Consider the following 21,201-nt stretch of genomic DNA (forward strand, 5'->3'; position numbering starts at 1 on the left):
TCACAATTAGGTACACCAGACAACGCTGTCCACATTAGCCGCTGAAAGGTGGCAGGGGCATTACACATGCCAAATGCCATGATGGTGTACTGAAGAAAATTGTCAGGCGTGACAAAAGCAGAGATTTCAGATGCTCTCTGGGTCAATGGCACTTGCCAATATCCTTTAAGCAAGTCCAGTTTGGTCACAAAATGTGCTGTTCCAACCCTGTCAATGTAGTCTTTGACACAGGGAAGAGGGAAGGAGAACTTAGTAGTACTTCTGGAGAAATTATCTTGTTGTCTCTGGAGAAGCGAAGGAGATGAGTAAGTTTAAAAACTGGGAAAACAACCAACATTTTCTCCTTATCGTGGGATGATGGACAAAAATAAATTGTATATGCACTTGCTTCTTCTGTGCATCACAGACAGTTATATTTTGATTAAAGAATATTTTATGGCAGGTTTATGGTGCTACTGTGTTGTCCCCTTAAAGAAGAGTGGGGTGTCCAACAACATTAATCAGCTATTTCCCTTCTTGGGGTTTTCGATCTCTGATGGGGTTCTATAAACGTATAACCTCAGCTTGTCTCTTCATTAGTTGGTATCCAGTTGGTAAACAGCTTTTTTGCAGTAAGAAAAAAATAAAGCTAACACTGGCTGCCAAAAAAACTACCAGGGTCTAAATTATTAGTCCCCGATGCTAATAGTCATCTCTCCTTTCGCTGGATAACAGCCTGCAGTCTGTTGTAGTTTTAACAAATCTAAGACACGTCTTCTGAGGAATCCCAGCCCATTCTTCTTTGGCCAGTCTCTCAAGCTCTTCCAGATTTTATGGTCCTCGGACATGGATCTTGGTCTTCAGTTCACCCCACAGATTTTCAGTGTGATTTAAGTCAGGGTTTTGTCCAAGCTGGTCAGTAGCGTTCACTTTTGTCTTCTGGAGGTTGTTCTTTAACAGGAGCATGAATGTTTTGGGTCACCGTGTTGCAAGCCAAAGCAACAACCCCAACCCAGTTTTGCTGCTGACTGCTTCAGGTTTCCTTTTAAAATCTTCTCATATCCTTCTTTCTTTATGAGTCCTTCCACCTTTATGAGATTCCCAGTTCCAGACACACTGAAGCATCCCCACAGCATAATACTCTCACTGCTTCACTGTGGTGATGGTGTTCCTTTGGTTATACTCCTCTCCCTCCTTTTTCCAAACATAAGAAATGTCTTTATGTAGGAAAAGGTTGGTGAGTGCTACATGGGATCTAAAGAATCCAAAAGTATGTCACCAGGATCAGGTGCTCTTCAGGTTAAGAGGACAAAGAGATAATGTAAAAAAGGGAGCAATGACTTGCCATTAACTTGTCAAAAAACAGGTCATAGGATGGCAGTGAAAACTGAGAATCTGAGGCACTCTGATGTAATAAAAATCCTTTTTTAAACAGGGATATCTAGGCTTTTTGACACCAATGAGTCTACATCAGGATGTAATGAGGAGGTAAAAAACATACGTCACAAAGCACAGAACTCTCATTCCTATAGTACTTTAAATAGTTCATAATAGCATACAGCATTAAAGGGCTTCACCAGTTTCAGTGAAAAAGATCACCACAAGAAATAAGTCACCACCAAAACTTCACTTGGAAAATACTTTTAAAAGAATTTATATTGGGGGCTAATAATTTTTCCCTTATTTGTAGGTAAACTAGTTTGCCAGCCTTAAACTGATACAACAAAACAGACATCAGCTAGTAATATCTACAGGCCAAACTATTTTCTTGATGTTTGTAATAGAATTGATATCAGGAAATGCCACAATAATTGGGTACAACATATACTTGGTATCTCAGAGATAAAAAAACAAAACAAAACAAAACAAAAAAAAAAAAGAGCCATTACATGTCAAATGCAGAGGGTTACACCTTTCTGATAGTAAATCTGCTAATGATGAAATCTCTTCATTCTTTATTACATACTAAGAGATCTAATCCTATTCATGATGCTTTTAGGTACATCGTGGAGTGCAGCCAAGAAATTGCTCCACCAGCTTATCTGCGAGAAGAAGACACTTACGACCTGGCAGCCGTTGCTGACCCAGAACAAAAGAGCGTCATTCGGCCCTTTCACAGTCTGAACCCACAGGCCTGGCCGAAAATGGAGGACCTGCGGCTGGATGAGTCTCAGATGAGAGCCTTCCAGTTGGCCCTCACCAATGAGCTGGCGATCATACAGGGTCCTCCTGGAACTGGTGAGACATGATAAGCCCTTATTGGATTACTGACTTGGGTCATTGTGGAGTAAACACTGTAAAAACATGAATTGCTTGATACTTAAAATATAAAATCCTAAGAATTTCTGTTAATTTTTCTACTAACAATTGGTTGACCATAATGGGCACATGCACACCTTGAAACAGTTGTTTACTGTCAAATAAATATAAGTCAAGCACAATACCAGGGTTACCACCAGTTTGTTAGTATTATTATTATTGATTTAGTCTGTTTTCTCAGGAAAAACCTATGTTGGCCTCAAGATCGCTCAAGCTCTGTTAACCAATCAGGGTCTCTGGAGACGTGACGGTGCTCCAATGCTGGTAGTGTGCTACACCAACCATGCCCTGGATCAGTTCCTGGAGGGTAAGCAGCTCTCTTTAATTTCAATTCAAACGCATTGGTCCTGGGAGGTTTTAATTGTTTACATACTGAAATATTTCCCTTTGCATCATAAGGCATCCATAGGTTTCTGAAACCTGAGATGGTTAGAAAAGGATTGCTTGGCCGGCTTGGTGGATGGCAGCAGAGTCCTCTATCTAAAGAACCCCGCAGCCGCCTGGGTATTGTGAGAGTAGGAGGTCGCAGCAGCAGTGAGATCCTGAAGCCTTACAACCTCACAGAGCTGCTCCACTCAGGGAGTTTTAGACAGTTAAAGCCATACCATCTGGGTTTTGCTCTTCGTGAGGTGAGGCCACATGTCTCTTCCTACACTGCGACTTTTAGAGATTAACTTAGTCGTTTACATTTAATTATAGGCTCTCATGCATGGCAAAAAAGATTTCAGGTGTTTTATAACTACCAACAAATCTGTTTTTCTTCTCCAACATTTTATCATCCCTCTGTCTTTGGTCATCGTTGATCATTTGATCACCTCTATTACTTTTTAGTCAACAGTTGCACACATTCCTGGTGAGTTCTCAACCTATTTGTGACCTTTGTCTCAGATTCACGAGCAACTGGAGGAGGAGGAGAAGAAAATCCAGGCTCAGACCCTGAAGATGGAGTGTTGCACAAAAGGCATCATGCGTGAAGACTTCTTACAGAAGTACATTTTATACAAGCACTGGACTAGTCTGCACCAGCACCTGGTGAGTCCCGCTGAATTATATAATACAGTCAGATTCATGTGTTAACTGAGTCATATGGATTTAAAAAAGTCATTCTTTTCTTTTTCCTGAAATGATTTACAGATATATGATGGTTTTGAGATTCAGGGTGAGAGGAAGTCCAGTCGGATGATGGAGTGGTTGGGTGTGGGTTTCCTCTCTCACCAGCAGATGGAGCCAGAGTACTTAAACCCATTTGAAGGTAAGACTTTGGCTGCTGGAGTCACTGTTTAGGTTGATTTCTAATCAAATTCTTTTAACTCTAGCTATATGAACCGCACATCAAAATTATTTATAGGGTTGGATAAGTTCAAGAACATAATCCTTATTGACAGAGGTGGATCATTAACAGACACTGTTTTATGAAGAAAGGGTTGAATCAAAGAAGTCCACTTCCCACTCTTTTTAAGATATGAAAACCCAAACATCAAGTGTTTTGCTATCAGTTATATTGATTTTTCTTTCTTTATACATATTTGAACATGCTAAAAATATGTTTCAATGCATTTCAATAACTGTAGTGTAGAAAATAAAATTTACAGTATATACAATGCACACAGTAAATTTAATTGCATGATTTTTGACATGCTCATTCTTTAACAGTACTTTTCAACTTATAGTGAAAGTGTTTTTTAACCAGATAAAAGTATTACAGACTCGAAAGGTACAACAATGTAGAATTTCACACTGGAATGTCAGCATTGATTTAAAAATGAAGACTCCTTTATAATTTTTTAGTTAAGTTCTTATTTTACCATAAATACTTGCATTTTTCGAAGCTGGGGACATTATTAGTTTTTGTAGTTGTACAATACATTTGAAACTCATGGATACCGACCTTTGCTGTCCCTTCTCTCAAAGCTTACAGAAACATACTAACGTTTCAATACTGCCGCTGATTGGCAGTGTTAGGCAATGTAGCCAATAGCTCAACCCAGAGTAGCAATTCACAACAAAGAATAATCACTTTAAAAAAGAAGGAACCTAATTGAGTTTTCTGAGGAAACATCACTGAATTGCTTGATCCCTATTTTGTAAATAATACTATCTCACTTCCTATTTTGTTACTTCTTTTTTTCTTATTATTTTTATTGTTGGTGAGGGAGAAACATTTTTCAATTCTTCTGTATGGCCACCATATAAGAAAAATTGACAATCAAGAAATCTTGAATCTTGAGATCTTGAATATTGAGTGAGTAGAAAACACAAACATATCAATGATGTTAGCTCACCTGGGCACAAATACAGGCCACTACAAGAGCATGGCTGGGCCGAGGATGGACCATTTTTCTACAACCAGTGGAGCAGCAACAAAGGTGTTGTGTAGCTCAATGAGAGAGGACAACCCCTAGTGGATTAGTTTTTCACTGACCACTCCAACATGACCAACACAAGTCAGTATTAGGACAATACTGGTTGTCCACGTATCTATTTTCATACACGTGTAGAGTATCAATGAACCTTCACTTGTTATACTGAGTTTTTCAGCCTTTTCAACAAAAACTACGCTATAAGGTGTTTGCACAAATCGGCAAGCCACTGTTTTTGTTTCATGGATGACTTTCGCATATTAAGTGGGAAAATCTGTTAAAAGTTCCTTGTAAATGCTGCAGGCAAATCAAGAATGCTTCGCGATAAGCTCCCAGCACAGACCAGGACACAACAGCTTTTCCACTCATTCTGTAAAATTCATCATCAAATGGTTGTTTGCTGTTTAGTAAATGGACCGTATGTACTGCAGATTATCACTGAGTGGAGTCCTCAGTTCAAAACTATGAGTAAATAATGCTTGTAATCTTGATTGAGAGCCCCCTGGTGGCAAAATTTATACATTACATATATTACATGAAACACTTTTCAAAAACCAAAGATTTTTCTTGAGAAATTAAAAAAGAGAGGGCAAGGGGGCTTCTGTTTTTCTCTAAAATACAAGATAAAAATTACGGACAAAACAGACTTCCAACTGACGTGTGAATATAATCAAGGCATCAAAACTTTTACCTGTAGAAGTAATTTTGTTTTTCTTTTGTTCCAAAGAAATGATTAGAAATCTTAGACTTTTTAAAGGTCATATATTATGCAAAATACACTTTTTCAGGCTTTTCTAACAGAAATATTTGTCACTGGTCTGTCCACAACCCCCCCAAGAATAAGAAAAATACATTCCCTATCCCCTCTCTTTTTCCAGAAATTGTGTGCTGAAAGTTAGCTTTGCCCCCAGGTTCAGTTGGCCCTGCCTACATGGAAGAAAGTTCCACCCTCCTCTCCTGGTCAGGAAAGCCACATCCATTTCCTGAGAGGGGTGGAGTCAGACAGCTCATTAACATTTCAAGCCACAGACGCAGAAACAGCTTGTTTTGAGCAGGGCTGAAACAGAGGGCTTTTTTATAGGTGCAAAAATCCAATACTAGAGTGGTTTTTCAGCAACAAACTTCACAGGCATGTTTTGGGACCTCTAAAACAATATAAACTTTCTTAAGGGGTACAATATGTGACCTTTACATTATACATTATATTTTACATTAGGCAGAAATTACATATTTTAACATTTATTTGTTTACTCCAAATGTTATTCTTTCTAAATTTAGGCATAACCTCAAAATTATTAATTTAATATAACATTTGATGAAAATTTAAAACTTAACACTAGCAAACTAGCACCAGTCTCTCTAAATCTTCTTCTCATTAAATTGATTGGACCTGGGCTGTTGGCAGCTCAGTTCATTTCATGCTGACTGGGGTCAGATTACAGGAGCAGGATCTTGACTTCAGTGTCCTGTTTTCTCTAATAGAGGTTTGATTGGTTGTGATATTAGTTCAAACCCTCTTTTCATCAGAAAGATATCCTCTTAAAATTAAGATTTGCTTTTAAAATGAGCCTTAATTCTGTCCTTAATTTTTCTAGTCAAACTGCAGTTTGTGTGAACACCAGCCACTCAGCCCTTGCAGCTCCCTGTCAGTGGTCTCCAAACCAGAATTAATGAACACTTTAGAGCTGCAAAAATGATCATTAAAGTCCAAGCTTTGAACAGATCCAGAACGACTTTGAAGTCCAAGAAGAACAAACACTGCAGCAACCAAATCAGATATTCTTCAGTCCCATTCAGTGAATGATGAATAAAGGACTCGCAACTATTCCTTATTTATTATGAAATGTAAAGGAATGTATGGGTTTGAATGTAATATGCCCCTGATAGATCCTCCCTGTTAAGGCAAATTTTCAGAAAGACATTTTAAAGAGCAGAGACAAGTAGAGCAACTTTTGATCCACTTTGTGTCAATAATCACCCTCACCCCCAAATCTAAAGTGGTGAAATAGCTGTATGGACTAGTGAATTTGTTTACTGTTATGAATATTGGCATTTAAAAGTCCAGACTCTGATTATTAGACAAACCTGGTAATTTAAGATGTGTGATAAACATCTTGTATTCAACATAGCATATATGAGGCATGTACTCCTGCCATTTGTGCACCAACTCTGTAAATACCCCCCAAGAATAAACCCACTGAATAACTATTCTCATACTGATTCTTCCTTTGATGTGTTAGAAGCAGCACAAGAGGAAACAATGTCTTGGCCAGATGAGGGCCTCATTGAAGTTACAGAGGAAGCAGCTATGATCCTGGCAGAAAGGATTATTGATGACAACACAGACTTCAGAGGTGGCAGAGAAGAGAGAAAAAAGAAAAAGGAGAGAGACATGCGGAGAGCTGTCCAAGAGTTGGAAGAAAGGATGCTCGACATGAACCTGGGGAAAGCTGAAATCCAGCCTCAGCAGAACGAGAACGAGAACGAAGTGTGGCAGGTAAAAGTGATTAAAGTAAGTATAGCATTTTGGAATCAACATTTAAAAAGGCAGACTTTATTGAGAGTATTATTGATTTGTGTTGCAGGTCTCTTTGCAGAATTAATCTTCCCTTCATAGCGAACATTTTAAAATCCGATAATTGCAAAATTTACATCCATTTTTGCTCTCCAGTTGTCTTCATCTCACTGTCCTTGTATTGGCTGATGGCTTAATATCTTGGCACATTACTGCCACCACCTGCCCATTAGTGGAATAGCCTGAAGCAACTGGCAGTAATGTGTCTAACATCTGCACTGTGCTGTGTGCTATTTATAAAAACATCAATTCATGGCACCGTTATTGCAGAGGAGCATGATAAGTGCCTTGCTTGAAGGAATGTAAAATTGTAATTTTCACTGACTGCTCCTGTCAATCTGACAGATGCCTCTTGATATTTTGGAGTCTCTTTATCTGTAGAGGAGAGCTGCTTTGGCCGCCATACTGTAGAAGATGGTGCAGCTGTAGTGGCGACATACTGCGAAAGAACCTCCCTGTAAAATAGTATAGCTGGCACGTCTTTTTTCTGACTTGATGCTGTGTGGATAGAAAAAAACATGAATTTTCGACCTGAAGTTGGGCTTAGAATGCAGGAGAAAATACTCCTGCATACACCATGAGCAGATTGGAGGGGTTATACCCTGAGGTCAGTTAAATCTAAATGCACATAATTGAACAGGTTTTCTGTTTGCCAGGTTTTTTTCAGCTCTTTGATTATACAGTTAGAAGGTTGAGCAATAGGTAGCACTGATATTTGACGGATACTGTCATTGTGGTGTCAGACTCTGTTCCTTCACCCAGCAATTTCCAGATCATGTCTTGACTCCCAGTGTTACAGTTCTCAAGAACGGTCTTGGTCTTGAGATCGGTCTTGTGACCACATTTTGAATGTCTTGGTCTTGTCTCATATCAAGAGCATGTTTACTCTGTGTAATTACCTCCGCCAAGGAGGTTATGTGATCAGGTGGGTTTGTTCATTTGTTAGCAACATAACTCAAAAAGTCATGGACGGATTTTCATGAAATTTTCATGAAATGGCAGAAATGGCATAGGGAAGAACTGATTAGATTCTGGGAGTGATCCACCATCTAGATCCAGGAATTTTTTTAAAGGATTCTGTACTATTGGGAGATAGGGCTAAATGGCAGAGGTCTGCGCTGTTACCACTTTACACCAGGAGATGGTGGACATGATTAACTTATTCAGAGTTTTGGAGTTCATAGAGTTTGAAAGACGCACGCCCAGTCGAGGAGACGAGTCGGAGCGTAACAGAGAGAAAGACAGTGAATAGTAGCGAGAATACTCACAATGCTGGGAGGAACAGAGGAATATTCACCCTCTGCCATGATTTCCACATGTAGCGAAGCCAATGCTTTGCCTCACCGTGTCTCCACCCCACCGGGGAGGGAGTAATCGGCGAATAAGATTTTGGGAGTGATCCGGATCACCGGCTGGATCCAAGAATATTTTTAAAAGATTCTGCACTATTGGGAGATAGGGCTGATGGCGGAGGTCTGCGCTCTGAGTGCTTTTCTAGTCTCTGTCTTGGATGGCTGGACGCAGGTTTTTCCATCAGGACCGGTCAAGACAACCATTGATGTGCTATTCTTGGACGTAATTAATGTAATAATATGCAGAAGCCCTTGCTAAAACAACAAATAGCTTCCATTAATGGGTAATCTAGTTGAAAGATTCAACCAATTATGTATGTGCAAGTTGACGGACAAAGGATTCATCCAATGACGTACAGTGAGAGGTGATGGCATGTGACCATTGCTCTCTTTTTAGTATTGTAACTCTGGCTGTGAATTACATGGGAAGGCAAGTGAGGGCAGAAGTGAAAGATGAGATTTGCCCATTCACAGAGGTGTTTGAACCTTGTTTCTACATTGTAAAATGACAAAGATATTAATAAAAACATAGTGAAAACACAGCGCAAACACTGACCTCAGAGGGTTATTAAATTAAAATAGCTGCCGTTAGCTCACTGATTATTATGCCTACTTGGAAATCTATTCAAGTGCTTTATATGTCAGTCCACTGCAAAAACTCTGATCTTAACAAACCAGTCCATCTTATTTCCAGACAGAAATACCTCTTGACATTTATTTTAGGCTTCACTCACCTGACAAATCTAGTTAACATCTAATTTTCCGATATTTAAAACAATTCCAGGCTTGTCAGTGGCTTTTGAATACAAACAAGGATTTATTTTCGACAAGAAGTTAGCTGAACAAAATTTGCTAAGATTTGAGATTTCTGCATTATGGGGCTTTGAAAACAGAGTTGCAGACATCTTGTTTTTTGCTGTCAAAATTTTTTAAAGCAAACTAAAATTAAGAGAGTTCTCTTTTACTGCTGAACCTTGTGATTATTATTATTTTTTTTTAACTGATATTTATGGTCTTGATCTTTTCTTGGTCTCAGTGGACTCTGGTCTCAGGGCTGTCTTGGTCTCGTATAGTTTGGTCTAGGTCACATCACTACTGCCTCCTGAGATCCCTCTTCCTCTTGTCCAATTGGGAAAAATCTCCCCTTGTGAGGTCCATGTGTTAACAACTTAAGAAGATCTCCTAGGCAGCCGTGATTTTTTGGAGAGCATGTAGGAAAATAACTTAATTGACTTTCAGATTAGTCATGAATAGAGTTGTCATGACAACAGAATTTTGAATTCTGATATGATTCTGGTTAAAATCAAACAATATCGACATTTGTTCAAGACCAAGGCAATAAAAATTACCTTCAGGACACTCAAAACACTATAAGTCATTAATTTATTCATTTTGATTCAAATCTGCTCTACAGAAAGGTTCATTAAAATAAACACAAACATGCTGTTCATAGAAATAAAAGGCAAAATTAATATGATTTTCCTAAGTTTAGGGCCTTCCTATAATCAGATATTTTCTCTGAAATACGATTTAAAAACCAGAAGAAGCGTTTGCGGTAGTTTCTAATTTATTTCTTATTTAGGGCCTTTTATTGGCTGTCATTGTCCTCCAGGGCTGAGAGGCAGGCATCAGTTTGAAGGTCAGAATGTAAGGAAAAACTTTTTTGGGACCAGGAGACATCGCTGTTTCTCTCTTCTGCTCTCTGTATGTAACCGACATGTTGCTGTTTATTATTTTTTGGGTAAAGATTTACTGATTTATCATTTTATTAAATGGATGGGAACAGAGCAAGTTACCATATTAATTGACCCTGTTCTAATCCATACAGATACAACGGGAAGAGAGAAAAAGATTAAAGAACTACGTCAAGAGAGAGCTGCAGGAGACCTCCACCATGACCGAGACAGAGGAACGCTTTATCCAGGACATTTGGACCCTCAGCATGCAGGACAGATGGAGACTCTATCGGTGCGTTTGCATCCATGATACAGTGCTGTGAAAAAATATTTCAACAAATTTAATAAATCTGGTGGTAATAAGGCCTGGGTGTGGCCATTGAAATATAACTCAGCTTTCCAAGAACTGTGGTTAATCACAGTTAACTCATGATTTAAAAAGGGGGGGGCAATTACTTTTTCACACAGGGCCTGATAGGTTTAGATTATTATTTCCCTTGATGAATAAAATTAACATTTAGAAACTGCATTTTGAATTTACTTGGGTTGTCTTTGAGAGATATTAAAATTGGTTTGTGTGATAAATATGCAAAAAAATCAGGAATCAGAAAGGGGGCAAATACTTTTTTACAACACTGTATATGTATCCCGTATTTGTTTCTCTGCTAGTTGAGCTCCCCCTCCATCTTGCCATTATCTCTTGCCATCACTCCTCCTCTCTTTTCCTTCCTCGCTTCCTTTCATCCCCCTTGCAAGCAGCCTCAGTCTGGTAGACTGTACTGTAGTCCCAGTGTGGATAATTAAGTCAAGTAATCACCAAGAAAATGTTTCCCAGAGGAACTTATCACCTCAGAGAGCCAAGATGAAACTTCTACTACTGTCAAGACTCCTGTTTGCACAGTCTTAATTATCATTTAAACCTATTAACATGACAATTTCCTTAAAAGAACTATTTTATTTTATTGCTGTGATTGTATTACCATACTTTCAGCATTCTATGAATATCAAAATATTCTCATCACACTACACAAGGATGCATTAGTGAACACTTTGTCTGTTTTCAACCACTTCTGCCTGCTGTAAACGGGGTCATGTTTCATTCTGATGTTTGCTAGTGTTAACATACGCCCATTCACTGCTTCCATTGCAAAAGGGCCATAGAGAAAATGCTTTGTTTTATACTTCATAAAATAATTAACAGACATTCAACAATGAAATGTCAAGCTTTCAAAACTTTCCTAGTGCAAAATGTGCACTACACAGAGACAGGAGTATTTATTTAGCATCAAGTGAGTCACATGACTGTGTGAGCTTCATGCAGAAGGTCTGTACTTGAGGGTTAAGTAGTCACGTGTTCCTAGCTATAGTTAATATTTACTTTGTGTCTACAGGTTGTGGGTGGCTCGCTACAGGGAGGAACTTTGCAACAAAGTCCTGCAGTGTGAACAGGATTATCAAAATGCTGCAGACAGACTGACTGAAGTGAAACGTCATCAGAGCCTCTGTGTGCTCCGGGAAGCCACGGTACAGAATAATTTCATGTTAAAAAATGATTTGCAAAGTGTTGTGAAGCTCTCATTTATCATTTTATGTATCCTACAGTTTTAGATTAAAAGATTTGCATATTGCATCAGTATACTAAGTTATTTTGTAGTAGTAAGATGCTCTTAAAATAACAAACTGCAAAATATTAGATATTTTAGAGTTTTTGATGCAGATATACAGAAGTACTGTAACTTTTAAACTTTTTATAGTCAGATAAAGTAGCTAAAAGTTGAGAGTGTCAGAGAGCATCGGGGCTACACATTAGAAAACAAATAAATGATAATAAGTTTAGGTTTCACAGGCTATTGGTGATAAAAGTGTCAGAGGTTGGGATATCTAAATAAAGATCTAAAAAGTTTTCTGATTACAATAATTTTGCTTGGATATGGCACTTAGACTAAGATTTTACTAAACACAGAGTCGATGATCATGCAAGTTAAACCTATTTTTCCCCCTTGGAAGACTCCCAAAAACAGACTGCATCTTATTTAGAGGTTTGACCTCTATTTTGGATTTTTTTTTTTTTTGTCGTGAAGAAGTGATCATGCAGATTACAACTCATAACAGCAGCTTTAAGGCTCTCATATCTGTGGGAAACTTTTGACAATGACAAAGTACCAAATTTAAGTTTCACCCTCAGAGGTCATGACATCTTTGAAAGGCTGATGTTGGTATTGATCATATTAAGTAAAATTAGCAAAACATAAAACAATATGTTTCTGTAAATTACAGCAAACATGTTATTGACAGAAATATTTTTTTGAGTGTTGAGGTAATAGTTTGATTTTACTGATGCAGCTCTTTATATTTCAGTCTGTTGTAAATAGTGCTTAAAGTACTTTCAAAATAATCTAAATGATTTTATTATATATAATTAAATATTATATTAAATATAATTATTGTAATTGTAGTGATGAGTGCATAGTGTAGTAAATTAAAAGATTTTGTTGACTGTTAAAATGAAAGGTTTGATTTGAAGAGCATTCAAATGTACAATTTGAGTCAGAGACCAGAGAACTGTTTGGAAGCATTGATAGCTTATTCAGTACAACTGGAGTTAGTTTAAACATCTTTTAACAGACCTGAATGCTTCGCGATTATGACTTTCAGTTGTATAAAGCACATAATATCCACCCATGTATTTTTTTCCCCAAAATTTATAAAATGTGTATAATCTCGACTTGTATCAGTGAGGTCCAACGTGGGGCCCAAAGTTTGTCTCGTCTTGTCTTGTCTCACGAGTTAAGTGTCTTGTCACACTTCTATTAACCAGGATTTGCAGGCAGCAGTTGCTAACAGTAAAGTTAATCAAGAAATCAATACGAGATGTGTAAAACATCATGTTCTGTTCTTTAGGTTATTGGCATGACAACAACCGGGGCAGCCAAGTACCGTAAACTTCTGCAGGAAGTGCGCCCCCGTCTGGTCATCGTAGAAGAAGCTGCAGAGGTTCTGGAGGCGCACACCATCACAACACTGAGCGAGGCATGCCAACACCTCATCCTCATCGGAGACCACCAGCAGGTAAGATCTCACTCAGAAAAAAACAGATGCCTGCGGTGATTCAAAGAAAAAAGATGCTAGTTTATGATTGTTTCTCAGCGTTTACACTCTGAAAAACTAAGAAACATGCTGACACCTCTGCATAAACCCACTTGAAGGTTCAGGATTTTGTAGCATTCCAGAACTGCAGAAGTCCTTTATGCCCACAGTATGTCTGTCTGCTCTGCCCTCTATCACTGCTGCTACATTACCAACTGCTTTAGTTGCCATTTTGTCAAGTTTTAAGTCCCTTAAATGCAATTCTTTTAGGTTATTAATGATGATTCAAAGGAAACCTATCTTAGATGGGGGTGTAGCAGTTCACAGGGGTAACGGCTCAGTTTGTACCTCGGTTTTGGGTCATGGTTCGATACATGTTCGGCTCGATTAAAAAACAGAAAAAGTCCCAGATTTTTAATTCTAGATGTCACTCACTTATGTGGAGATTGCGGGCCTCACTGCTCTGCTTCTCTTGCAGTCAGAGCCGTGAGTCAACTGTTCTTCTTTGTGTTTTGATATGCTGGCTACTTCCTCTTCTTCGTTGGTAGTTTAATTGTTGTTAGCAAACACTAATATATACACACAAGAAATGGGTCCTCTCAACCCAAGGACAAAAAAAATATACCTACGGCAGTACATAAATGTAGCCCAATTCTGCGGGAAAACTGGGACCTGGTAACCCTGTTGCCAGGAATATAGGGTCTCTTTTCTTTTCTTTTAATAGTTTGGACATATTTGTCATGTGACTATGTGCACCAAGCCATGACCCCCCGAACCGTCACGTTTGGGATACAAAAAAACATTACAACCCTAATCTTAGATAGATGTTGCTCTTAGGAAAATATTAGCCCATTTATTTTGACTTCCATTACTATGAACAGTTTACATATTCAAAATAAATTTCCATTCTATCCTAATAGCAAGTCAAATGTGCCAGTGTGGCACAGCGACCTTTTCTAGAGTGCTAGTTGGATATTAAAAGTTCAGTGTGCAAATTAAGCCTATTAGCATTTTGTAGAACAAACTTGGTGTTTTTGAAACATAATATTGATTATTAGGCCTATCTAAATTAGAGTTTTTTTCACTTGAATAGTTCAAACTGTTTTATTTTTTATTCACTTAGAGTAAGCCTTTTATTCATACATAAGGAGGGTCCTCTCCATTGACTCTGCCATCTTGGATTTTTGCATCTTGCATATTTCCACAGTGCCACAGAAGTGAATAAATAACAGAGACCATTTTTTCTAAAACTTGACTGAATATCAGAGTTACCATAAAACATGAACATCACAATCTAGGATCTGACTGATGCTAATATTCCCCAATTTTACACACTGCACCTTTAACAAATAACTAAATTAAGTTTCTGGGTCCCAGTCATTTTTGTTGCCAAAGTCTTGTACCAGGTATCGATATTGCTTGATTTGTATTTGTATCCTTCTAAAGTTCAATATTTTTGAATTGTGACAACTTTAAGAGACTTTAAACCATATTTGTACACAGTGAGGCTATAAAACAAACATATCAAATTTTAGGATGAATAGCAACCTTCATGAACTCTGATGCAGCTGCATCTCATTAGACTTGGTTGTCTAATTCTAGTAGTGGTGTATTTTAATCAGCCTTCATCCTCCTGATTGAAAAGACCTCATTTACACTGCCAGGTTAAAATTTGAAAAGACAACCTGTCATGAGGGATTTTATGAATTTCTGTGGACGTCTGTAAGATTTTCTGTGTTGCCTCAAGGGAAATGGCAACAAAAACATCCTTTCTGCGCCAGCAGTTACAAGACATAGAGAAGGAAGAGTGAGTAGTGATATGCTGGACATCAGTGGACTATTGCAACAACTTGTCAGAGCCTGCCAAGGACATATGGCCACGCAGCCTGTCTAGCAATCTGCAGAGTGCGATCACATCCACACAGTTTTATCACACATCTCAATATTCTGTCCCGGTTCTCTCTCTTTGTGTAACTTCTGTTCGCTCTTTTCCTACTATTTGTTTGTTGCAGTATTTACGTATGAAATTATGCATGCATTTGAATATCCAAACAGGCTTGACTGATTTACAGTTGCACAGAAAGTTTAGCAAGTAGAAGAACTGAATATCAAACATAGTTGAAAACAGCATTTATTGTAGCCTGGGCTTGAAAATCAATGATCATTATCATACACCAGGTACAGATTATTATGAAAGTGATTCACCACTGTGCCCCAGGCTCCTTTTGATTTATACAAGTGGGTGCAATTTAATGTGGCAAACATATGATTACTACAACTGCATAATAGATGAATCAATCTAAAACTTTATTGGATTTCTCAGCTGAAATTACTGGATGATTCAAAATAGAACAATTGCTGGTTAAAACACTTTGAAAGTGCAAACTAGTTGAGGTATTACAATGGAATAAATATGGTCAGTCTTTTGTTATTTTGACTGAACAGACAAGCTCTCAGACTTGTGCTATTGTGGAGCCCAGACTTGAATCTGTGCATGTGATGGAGGTTGTTGGATCACACGTTCCTGGTAAAATAAGCTTTGGCGTTGTTGTGCCATTCATTAATCACTGGTTTGGTGTTGAATCAAGCAGAACACAATCCTTCACATTTATACTAGAATTTGTCTTGCCTCCTCCACACCCCTCCCACATACATGCACGATCACACTGTCCTCTAGCTAAAGCTGGTTCACAGACACTCACAGACACTTTCCCACACACCACACTCGCTCACACATACAGGCAACACGAGAGGAACTAACAGGGCAGTGGAAGAAAGTTGGTGTGTATTTATTCTATATTCCCATCCAGTCACGCTAACGGAGAAAACCAAAACAGAATATTGTTCATCCCTCCTAGGCTAAGCCTACTGATGGCTGCTTCTAGCTGTCTTTAGAAACTGAAATTGTAACCCCAGTTCGGTTGCTGACTGAAATGTAAATAAAAACAGAATGCAATGACTTTCAATCTCATAAACACACATTTTATTCACAATAGAATTCAAATAACTTATAAGATAGTGAAACTGAGATATTTAACATTTTCATGAAAATATAAGCCTATTTTTAATTTGATGGCTGCAACATGTCTCAAAAAAGTAGGGACAGGTCCATGTTTACCATTGTGTTCCATCCCCTCTTTTTGCAATAGTGTGTAAATGACTGGGAAGTGAGACCAGTGTCTGGCATTCTGAGAGAGTAATGTTGTCCCATTCTTGTCTGATATAGAATTCTAGCTGCTCAGCAGCCCTGGGTCTTCTTTGCTAGAGTTTTGGTGGTATGATACTCCAGATGTTTTCTATTGGTGAAGGTCTAGACCGCAGTCAAGTTCTCCTACTGCAAAGCCATGCTGTGATTGATTCAGAATGCGTTTTATCATTGTCTTGGTGAAATAAGCTAGGCCCTTCAAGAGATGTTGACTGGATAGGTGCATATGATCCTCTAAAATCTCTAAATTCTTTTCAGCATTGACAGTGCCTTTCCTTATGTGTTGGCTGCTCACGCCGTAAACACAGATGCAATACCATACCATCAGAGATGAAGGCTTTAAAACTGTGTGCTGATAACAAGCTGGATGGTCACTCTCCTCTTTGGATGCAGGACTCTGTGCCTGAGGTTTCCAAAAATAATTTCAAATATTTATTCATCTGACCACAGAACAGATTTCTGTGGATATTTCTCCAGATTTATCAATCTTTTGATGATATTATGAACTTTAGATGGTGGGACAGTCAAAGTCATCACAATTTTATGTTGAACATCTCTCTGAAATTGTTCAACAGTTTTTACACTGTGTTTTTGCAGATTAGTGAACCCCTGCCCATCTTTATTTTTGAGAGACGCTACCCCTCTAAAATGCTCCTATTTATACTTAGTCATGTTAGTACCACTTACTTTTCCTGCCTTTTGTTGCCCCGCCCCTACAAACACCCTCTTTCTGTTCTATTGTGAATAAAATATTGAGTTAGAAGATTTTGCAAATCTCTGCATTCTGTTTTGAATTTACATTTTACAGCGTGCCCCAAAGTTTTCGGGATCAGGGTTATATTTAGTATCAGAGTACTGTGAATTAAGGATACACTAGTGTACCAACTAATATCATCAACATGAAAGATCATGTTTTTAATTTAAAAAATACCCTTAAAAGTCCAGTAGTATCCAACAAAATAAAACTATGCAGTGAAATTTAACTTTTCCAACAACTATTCATAAAAACTTAATTATTTAAATATTTAAAGTGTTTGACTTCTCTTGCAGCTTCGTCCCAGTGCCACAGTCTACGAACTGGCCAAGAACTTCCACCTGGAGATGTCCATGTTTGAGAGACTGGTGAACATGGGACTCCCTTATGTCAGACTCAACTACCAGGTTTTTCTTCTCTTTGATTTTCTGTCTGATTGTGTGGTCTTAAAGTCAAAGCATAGCATTTGAAATAGTGTGTCTATGTTTATGCTGCAGTATTCACATGTAAAGCCTGTTTTTTTTATTCATATTTCAGCATCGTATGCGGCCAGACATTGCCCGTCTTCTGACCCCACACATCTACTCTGAGCTGGAAAACCATCCCTCTGTGCTTGAATATGAAAACATCAAGGTGTGTATTGTATTTGCTCTCCTGCTGCGTCTCTCTCTGCTTGTTTTTCTTAGCAGTGAATATCTGTTTGCTAGCCTGCATGGATAAAAAGTATATGCTCTGTTTCTTTGACTTTCAAAAGTATTTTGAGTCAAAGCCAGGCAAGATGTAAAGGAATAATAATGCTGAACAGGAAGATTAACTGAATGTTTATCAAATTACAGGGCCTTAAGACTAATTTATTTTTTCTGGAGCACAACCACCTGGAAGAAGACATCAAAGATGGAAAAAGCCACAAGAACAAGCATGAGGCAAAGTTTGTAGTGGCTCTCTGCCGCTACTTCCTCCTCCAGGACTACAAACCAGAGCAAATTACCATCCTAACCACTTATACTGGCCAGCTCCAGTGTCTGCGCAGTCTTATGCCTGTGAACCAGTTCCAGGGAGTCAAAGTGCATGTGGTGGACAAGTACCAAGGAGAAGAGAATGATATTGTCATACTGTCTCTAGTCCGCAGCAACCCGCAGGGTAAAGTCGGCTTTTTGAACATTCCCAACCGCGTCTGTGTGGCCTTGTCTCGTGCCAAGAAAGGTCTCTACTGCATTGGCAACAGTGGAATGCTGGGACAGGTCAAACTGTGGAGCAACATCTTCAGCACCTTGAAGGAGCAAAGCCAAATTGGAAAAGCTCTGACCCTGTGCTGTCAGAATCATCCAGATCGACTGGTAACGGCTTCATGTGCCGAAGATTTCCAACAAGCTCCAGAGGGAGGCTGCACCCAGCCCTGTGAGTTCCGTTTGAAATGTGGCCATGTTTGCACAAGAGTCTGTCACCCCTATGATCCCGAGCACAAGAAGTTCATGTGCATGAAGAAATGCGCGAAGACTTTATGTGAGCTGGAACACAAGTGCCCACTTTTGTGCCACCAGAAATGCCCAAAGAACTGTACAGTGAAGGTTGAGAAGATCATACCCAAGTGTCAGCACAAACAGATGGTTCCCTGCCACCAGGACCCTGCAACGTTTATGTGTAAGATGCCCTGCCAGAAGCTGCTTGACTGTGGGCATCCCTGCGACTCATATTGTGGGTCTGAATGCAGTAAATGCATGGTGGTGGTCAACTTACATCTAAGATGTGGCCACATCACACAGGATGCTTGCTTTTACAAAACTGAGCTTGTTGGACCTGAATGCAAGGCTCCTTGTGAGCATCAGCTAAAATGTGGCCATGCATGTCGTGGCACATGCAGCATATGTTATGCGGGAAGGTTCCACCGTGCTTGCTCTCAACCTTGTGAACGTGTCCTGATCTGCTCTCACAAGTGCGAGGAGCCTTGCACTCGGGATTGCCCACCCTGTCGGAAGCCATGTGAGAACTGCTGCATCCACAGCAAGTGTAAGAAGCGTTGTGGAGAGTCCTGTGCTCCGTGCAATGAGCCCTGTGCTTGGCAATGCCCACACCAAAGCTGCACGAAACTGTGCCACGAGCCGTGCGATCGTCCACCATGCACCAAACCATGCAACAAGACCCTGGGCTGTGGTCACCCATGCATAGGCCTATGTGGGGACAAATGTCCCAGCAAATGTCGCATATGTAATCATGAAGAGGTTACTGAGATTTTCTTCGGCACCGAGGATGACCCTGAGGCTAGCTTCATCCAGTTAGAAGACTGTGGGCACATCATTGAATTCACAGCCATGGACACATACATGGGCGTAAACAACAACCAGCAGACTGAGGAGGGAGAGGAGGTGGTGATAAAACTGAAGGAATGTCCAAAGTGTCGCACTCCAATCCGCAAGAATCTACGCTATGGATCTCGCATCAACAGCAGCCTGGCAGAGATCGAGAAGGTGAAGGCAAAGATGAATGGAGATCAGGCAGAGGTCAGAAAGCACTGGAAAGCTCTTCGCATGAAATGGAAAGTTATTCTTCCAACATGTAGTGTGCTTGAAAAAGAATGTCTGCCCATTACAGAGTGTCTCAGAAAATCTGATCTCACTGCAAATGATCTGTGGATCCTGGAGAATAAAATGGAATTCCTACAAAGAATTGCAAAGCTAAAGGAGATCCGGATGGAAAAACTGTCCTTTTTGCAAAGCTTTATACTGGAAAAGAAAGTTGGGGAGTTTCTGGGCTGGCTTAACAACAGACGTCAAAAATTCACTGAACAGCAAGTCTTTGATTTGCAGAGAGAGCTACAGAGACTTACCCTCCTGACTGAACTCCTCATCCATTGTGATACGGCAAAAGAAAGAGGCCTACATGACAAAATCAAAACGGAGGTAGAAGCGATGAGAAGAGTTCTGGAAAAGATGGGCCAATTCACCAAGCAAGACGAAGAGAGAGTCAGAGAGGGGAAGAAGGAACTGAACAAAAAGGTTCCACTCACAGGCCTGATGATCAGCGAGGAGGACAGGAAGATGATTGTCTCGGCTATGAAAATGCGCCAAGGACACTGGTACAAATGTCCAAATGGCCATGTGTATGTCATAACTGAGTGTGGAGGGGCCATGGAGAGACGAAAATGTCCTGATTGTGATGCAGTCATTGGCGGAGCCAGTCACAGACTAGAAAGTGGAAACCAAGTCGCCACTGAGATGGATGGAGCACAGCACGCCGCCTGGTCTGAGCAGAACAACCTGCTCAACTTTGGTGAATTTAACAACTAAAAGGAGAGAATACGGTCATTTCTGTAGACTTCTAAGTTGATTGTAAAGCCCGACTGTTATGCTTTTACTTCGTGGACCACTTGATTTCATGTTGGACCAGCAGGGATCACTGCTTAAGCCACTGTACTCAAAATAACAGAAATTATAGCAGTACATTTCACTTTGTAACACTGTAGATCACTTAGTTGATGGTTGAGGCTGAGCCTGTTTTTATTTTAATTATTTAATTTAATTAAACCTTACACTAATAATCTGTGACACTTTGTTTCACTTTTGTTAGTGTTTGATTTTGCATGTTTTTGGTTTGGTTTGTGTTATATATGTGTTTGCTGTTTAAAATCTCGCAGATGGTGTGTACAAATGGGCTTCAACAGATGTCATTATGTGATGTTTTCATGATAAAAATATTACAGTTGGCCAAACATTTCAAATCCAGGGCCGTGTAACACGGTTGTTCCTTGCTTGAACAGCAGGTGGCAGTAAAACTCTATATAATATGATACAGAAAAATCACTTGATGGTTCTTATGTTTGAAACCTGTTGGAGTTTAATAAACATCTTAACAGTTTTTGTTGACCTTTGCTGTCTTATTTTTCCATACTCTTAAAAT

General features: G+C 39.3%; 1 protein-coding gene across 2 annotated transcripts in view; it reads left to right on the forward strand.

Moving 5' to 3' along the window:
• Positions 1 to 21,159, forward strand: part of znfx1 (zinc finger, NFX1-type containing 1) — a 33,019-nt gene extending 11,860 nt beyond the window's left edge. Inside the window, exons 9-20 of one of the 2 annotated variants that reach the window (XM_041816977.1) lie at positions 1,979 to 2,217; positions 2,480 to 2,605; positions 2,698 to 2,927; positions 3,187 to 3,330; positions 3,433 to 3,550; positions 6,899 to 7,170; positions 10,414 to 10,553; positions 11,653 to 11,785; positions 13,163 to 13,330; positions 17,604 to 17,714; positions 17,845 to 17,940; positions 18,144 to 21,159. In XM_041816977.1, coding sequence (XP_041672911.1) covers positions 1,979 to 2,217; positions 2,480 to 2,605; positions 2,698 to 2,927; positions 3,187 to 3,330; positions 3,433 to 3,550; positions 6,899 to 7,170; positions 10,414 to 10,553; positions 11,653 to 11,785; positions 13,163 to 13,330; positions 17,604 to 17,714; positions 17,845 to 17,940; positions 18,144 to 20,591 — 4,225 coding nt within the window. In that variant the 3' untranslated portion in view covers positions 20,592 to 21,159. The remainder of the gene's footprint in view (positions 1 to 1,978; positions 2,218 to 2,479; positions 2,606 to 2,697; positions 2,928 to 3,186; positions 3,331 to 3,432; positions 3,551 to 6,898; positions 7,171 to 10,413; positions 10,554 to 11,652; positions 11,786 to 13,162; positions 13,331 to 17,603; positions 17,715 to 17,844; positions 17,941 to 18,143) is intronic. The other variant, XM_041816984.1, reaches the window with a different exon arrangement.
• Positions 21,160 to 21,201: the final 42 nt, after the last annotated feature.

This window comes from Cheilinus undulatus, linkage group 3 (assembly GCF_018320785.1).
Source record: "Cheilinus undulatus linkage group 3, ASM1832078v1, whole genome shotgun sequence".
NCBI classification, from domain to species: domain Eukaryota; kingdom Metazoa; phylum Chordata; class Actinopteri; order Labriformes; family Labridae; genus Cheilinus; species Cheilinus undulatus.